At 61.1% G+C, this 5,351-nt stretch overlaps 1 protein-coding gene across 1 annotated transcript in view; it reads right to left on the bottom strand.

Annotated features, from left to right (window-relative positions):
* Nucleotides 1-5,351, bottom strand: part of MAP4K2 (mitogen-activated protein kinase kinase kinase kinase 2) — a 16,246-nt gene that overhangs the window by 2,052 nt on the left and 8,843 nt on the right. Inside the window, exons 14-24 of the mRNA XM_025878712.2 lie at nt 5,290-5,346; nt 5,062-5,167; nt 4,889-4,977; nt 4,766-4,807; nt 4,581-4,665; nt 4,396-4,475; nt 4,247-4,307; nt 4,047-4,164; nt 514-572; nt 340-443; nt 62-239 (exon numbers count right to left, since the gene is read on the bottom strand). Coding sequence (XP_025734497.1) covers nt 62-239; nt 340-443; nt 514-572; nt 4,047-4,164; nt 4,247-4,307; nt 4,396-4,475; nt 4,581-4,665; nt 4,766-4,807; nt 4,889-4,977; nt 5,062-5,167; nt 5,290-5,346 — 979 coding nt within the window. The remainder of the gene's footprint in view (nt 1-61; nt 240-339; nt 444-513; nt 573-4,046; nt 4,165-4,246; nt 4,308-4,395; nt 4,476-4,580; nt 4,666-4,765; nt 4,808-4,888; nt 4,978-5,061; nt 5,168-5,289; nt 5,347-5,351) is intronic.

Here is a 5,351-nt window from a genome sequence, read left to right as displayed (position 1 = left end):
ACACACACACACACACACACACACACACACACACACACACACACACAGCCCTCTGGCTCACCAGGCGGTATGAGGACGTCAGGCGTAAGACCAGCCTCCAGGGGCAGGACGTGGAATAGGACTCGGCAGCCCGGCCCCTCGGGGCCCTCCGCCCCCACGCACACCTGCGGCAGCTCCTTGCCGTCCAGCACCAGGGGCTCCAGCATCCCCGCGGGGCTGGGCAAGGGGCTGGAGAAGTTCTGGGGGCAGCAGGGGTGCTCAGGCCTCCATTTCTCCCCCCAGGCCCACTGCCACCATCCAGGGCCCCCCCCCCCGGCTCCGCCCCTGGCCACCCCGCACCTTCAGCAGCAGGAACTTCTGTAGTGGCTCGTACCACTGCAGCAGGAGCAGGCTGGCAGGCAGGGCAGCCAGCAGGAAGGTGCTGCCCGTGTAGGGGTTCCGCACTGCAAGAGAGGCAGGCGGTGGGGACCTGGCCGCGCCCGTGACCCCAGCACCCCCACGCCCGGCTCTTACCCACACGACACTGCAGGCAGCCTTTGGTATCTGGAATCTTGGCGGACAGGGCAAAGCGCCTGCAGGGGTGACGACCGGGGCGCGTGTCATGGGTGCCATCCATGGTCAAGGCCCCAAAGAGCCCTGAGATGGGCACTATCCCCTTCCCTGCCTGATGGGGGAGAGCCTGAGGCTCCAGCACCCACCTCCACAGCCTGCGGCCCAGGGGTGTGGGCACAGAAGTACCTTTCCCTGTGCCACTTTGGGCAGCTCACTTAACCTGCCCCTGCCTCAGTTGCCTCATCTGGAGAATGGGGGCAACCGTGGCACCGACCCCGTAGTGAGGAGAAGGGCTTCCGGCAGAGCCCGGCACGCTGCGTGCACTCACGCAGGGCTAGCTTCTCCCATTCCAAATGATGGCTGCCCGCCTACTGTCCGTCACTGAAAATCCTTCTGAGGCAAAGGCAAGGTCTAAAAGCAGACGTGAATGAAGAAACAAGGGCACGGAGGGGGCAGGAGCGGCTTCAGCCCCGCGAGCACTCACGGCAGCCCCCCCTCCGCCTGCCACATGGCACACGTCACAGAAGGGCAGGCGGGGCCCAGGAAGATTAAGACTTGCAAAAAAACCACGAACAAACAGCCTGCCCTGCCCTCGCTGAAGTGACACCACAGGGAGCCGGCCGGTGGCTGGCTTCGGTGGCAGGGGGAAAGTGGGTAATGTCCTTGCTTTGGTTACTGGCTGTCCCCCAAGCCCTCAAGGGACCTCCTGAGCCTGTTTCCTCCTCTGGGGAGCAGGGTTACATGTCCGGAGGCCTGCCACCCCCTCCCCGCAACCCGGGGCCGTCTGCCCCTGTCTCCTCTCTCCCTTTGTTTTGTCCACTCGCGCCCCCAACTGGCCTCTAGATGGGGCAGAAGCAGGTATTTTTGTATCTGTTTTTTTCTCCAAACAATTCTGGCTCTCTGCTTTTTATGTGCAAGGTGGACAGCGTGACTCCGTGACTTTCCGCACACACACCCGAGCTGGGGCTCTGACAGGCCTGTTTCCTGCAGGTCCTGGGACAAAGCAGAGGTTTGCTCGGGCACCGAGCTCAGGAAGCCCCAGGGCTGCAGGGCTCCAGATGCGGTACATGAGGAGCCCGCCGCAGGAAGGGCCTGGGCCCACAGCTCTCCAGCTGGGGTAGCCACTGGCCTGACCCCCCCCACCGCCCCTACCAGCCCCCACCACCGCCCTGGGCAGGGCAACATCTAAGCCTACTGCCCAGACCCCTCCTCGAATTCAGCCACACCTAGCCCACGGTCGATGGAGGTCCCACTTGCACATCTCAGACTCAATGTGACAACACTGAATTCTGCTCCACCCATACCTGATGACAGATCTATCCTTCCTGCTGCCCAGGCCAAAAACCCTGGAGTCATCGACTCCTCCTTCGCTCCCATCTACCAACTGCCAGGAAATCCTACTGGTTCAACTTGCAAAAGAAAACCAGAATTCAGCTGCTTTTCATCTCCTTCACTACTACCCTGGCCCACGCCGCCATCACCTCCCACCTGATGGTTACAAGAACCTCCTGACAGGTTTCCCTGCTTTCCCCTCACCCTTTCAGTCTGTTCTCAACACAGAGGCGACAGGGATGATGCCCTCAAAACCTCAGTCCATGTCACTTTCCCCCCGGATATCAACAAGGCTTGCTCTAAGTCTTTACTCAAACAGCACCGTCTCAGAAAGGTCCTTCCCGACCACCGTGTTTAAAACCACCATCCAGGCCCCACCCCTCCTGGTCCTTCTCCCCACGCTTTAATTTACGTACCACGGTCCCCTCGGCACCTCACCACAGAATACCCTTTTTATGTTGGTTGTTGTCTGTCTCTCGTGACAAGAAAGCCTGGAGACTACGAGGGACTCTTTAGTTCACAGAGGCCCCCAGGCACGTACTAGGTACTGAGGAGATACTCTCTGAATGACTGAACAAGGGACTCTATCTGGACAACTCCCCCCCTCCCCGCTGACGCCTCATAAAACACACGACGGGATCTGCTCCCCCAAGGTCTCCCAGTCCCTCCCTTCTCCCTCCTGCTCACTCTGGTCAGGCCCCAGATCCTCTCAACCCCACTTCCTGAATACGGCTCAAGTCCGTTCATCTCTCACCACCCTGTAGCTAAACGCCCACCGCTTCAGGTGGCTACACTGGCCTCCTTCCCAGGTGCCCTCTCACCAGCCTCCCCCTCCAAGTCTTTGTGACCACTCTCAGCACAGCCAGCCAGCAGATGCCTCTAGTCTTCATCTGTCTCTCTTGACGCCCCAGCTCTAGGGGACGGCACGTGACCCAGGCCTGCCCCCCGCCCCCACCAAGCTCCTCATGCCGCGACCACAGTGACAGGCTCAGAGTGGGCAGGGACTTAAGCTAGACCATGAGAAATGGCCCCCGGGGTTTGTGGGAATTACTTGGAAGCAGAGGTTCTAGTACCACAAGCCTGTTAGCTAATGGAACGCTGGCCTGGAACCACTGCCCCCCCTCCCTGGACAGGAAAGCCTACCTGAGAACGAAGGTGATAGGGGAAAGCAAAGCCAAGAGATTCCTGATGAAGCCATTTAAGCCTGGATCCAGCTGGGCCTAAAGCTAACCCTACTCCTGAACTTGCAGTTACACGAACCACTAAATTCCCTTTTCTGCTAGTCAATCACTTGCATCGCCTGCAATAGGAAGAGTCCCGACTGACATACTGAGGGATCCTTCTAAAATGCTCCCAGCACTGGGGCACCTGGGTGGCTCGGTCGTTAAGTGTCGGCCTTCGACTCAGGTCAGGATCCCAGGGTCCTGGGATCGAGCCCCGCCTCGGGCTCCCTGCTCCGCGGGAAGCCTGCTTCTCCCTCTCCCACTCCCCCTGCTTGTGTTCCCTCTCTCCATGCGTCTCTGTCAAATAACCCAGCACTGCTGCCAGTTGAACAAAACCCAGATCCTGGGCCTGGCATCAAAGGAAGGGCTCTGCCACTCATGCGTCTTCCCCTCAGGCTGCTCCGCCCTCTTCCCCCAGGCCAAATGCCTTACATCTCCCCAGATCACCCACAAGAATTTGCTGGTGCTCTTCCCCTTGCTGGAATGCCAACCCCAAATTCATCTGCCCGGAAGCCCACTGTGCACTTGCCAACCCCACGCCCTCAGGCAGCCAGCCTCTCAGAGGCCTCTGCGCCCCACCCCCCCACCCCGAACCCCCTGCTCTCCCCCAGGCTCACTTCAGGGCCAGGTCCTGACTGTCAAGGATGCATTTGATCTGCTGTCTCCAAGCCCAGCTTAGGACCAGGCCTACAGCTAGCGCTCAGTACCCTCACGACCAAAACTGCCTCACTACGGTCTCCTTGCTTACCTATGGGCCCAGTGGCCCAGGACGGGGGCTACCAAAGCTCCGACAGATGAGGAAAGTAGGTTCAGAGAGTCAAAGCCACGTCTGAGATCACAAGCCCAGTCACAGGCGGCCATATTCCAACCCCGGCTTGGCCCCTCTGCCTGCCCCCTTCCCACCCCGCTGCACGTCCAGGCTCCCCCAGGGTCCCTGACCTGGGGATGATGCGCTGCGTGAGGCGGTTGGTGGGGAGGGAGAGGGGAACCTGTTGCTGGAGTCTTCGCTGCTCAAACAGGCCTGGGAGGTCATGGGCCCAGATGTGCGTGGATTTCCCTGCCAGGGAGGGAGAGAGGGGCTCAGAGAGTGTGGGCCGGTGGGATGCAGGCCCTGGCCCCCCGCCTGCCCCAACCTGTACCTGAGAGTGACAGCAGCACATTATTCACGCAGTAGAGCCAGGTGCAGCGGTGTGAAATCAGCTGGAGGCCACAGAGTGGTTGATGGACAGGGAGTCAGCACACCAAGCCCCCCAGGAGCCTCCCCACTCCAAAGCCAGCCGGGCCTCACCTTCTCCAGTGTATCTTCATGCAGTTCATGCAGGTTGAGGGTGTAGATGCCTTCCTCGGCCCCCACCACCAGGAACTGGTCTGCGGGGGTGGGAGGGTGGGGGGGTTTACGGGGTCAGAGGTCAGCCACACCCCCTGGCCCAAGCTGGGGATTCCGGGCTCCTGCTTCCTCCCTGCCCCGCCTACCCCGGGTGACAGGGTGAATCCAGGTGACAGCAGCGTGGATCCGCAGGGGGCAGCCATTGAAGACCTTGGAGAAGCAGGCACCCATCTGGGGAGAAGGCAAGAGGCCAGCGAGGAAGACAGAGGCGGGGGAAGGCAGTAGGTTGGGGTGGGCAGCAGGAGGGCAGGGCTGTGGGACAAACACTTACATGCACTTTGGGGGTTGGGGGAAGCCCGTGACAGGACGATCTCTGGAAGGGTGGGAAAGAGTCAGGGCTGAGGTGGCACCCCCAGCCTCCCATCTTCCCAGCCCCTCTGGAGCAACCCCTCACCTCCGGATCCTCCCTGTGCTTCATGGTGGCCCAGGCGGTGGGGAGCAGTGGGGGGCTGTTAGGGCCTGGGGGAGGTGGAGGTGGGGCACCTGCAGGCACAGACAGGCTGTGAATTCCAGCTCTAGCCCCCCCCCCCCCGCTCCTGCCTCCTGGTCCCCCAAGCCTGGACTCACCTAGGGGGCTGGATAGAGGGTCTTCAGCTGGAGGCTCAGGGGGGGAGAGCCCCAAGAATGCGGCCCGCTTGATGGTTCCTATAGTATCGTCTGGAGAGTCCAGCTCCTGGCAGGAGGGTCAGGGGACTGAGCCTGGCTGTCAGCAGGACCCCATAACCTGGCCCTACCCCAACCGCAGCCTCTGCAGCCCTCTCCCACTCCCTGCTCCAACTTCCCTGCACTCCATACCTGGAGTTCTGAGGCTGGCCGGATGGTCAGGCTCCTGTGGGGACAAACCAGAGGAATATGAG

This window comes from Callorhinus ursinus, unplaced genomic scaffold (genome assembly GCF_003265705.2).
Source record: "Callorhinus ursinus isolate GAN/ISIS: 27379988/994484 unplaced genomic scaffold, GSC_fseal_2.0 scaffold51, whole genome shotgun sequence".
NCBI lineage: Eukaryota > Metazoa > Chordata > Mammalia > Carnivora > Otariidae > Callorhinus > Callorhinus ursinus.
Note: the sequence above shows the minus strand (reverse complement) of the source record. Positions and strands in the feature narration are given on the sequence as shown.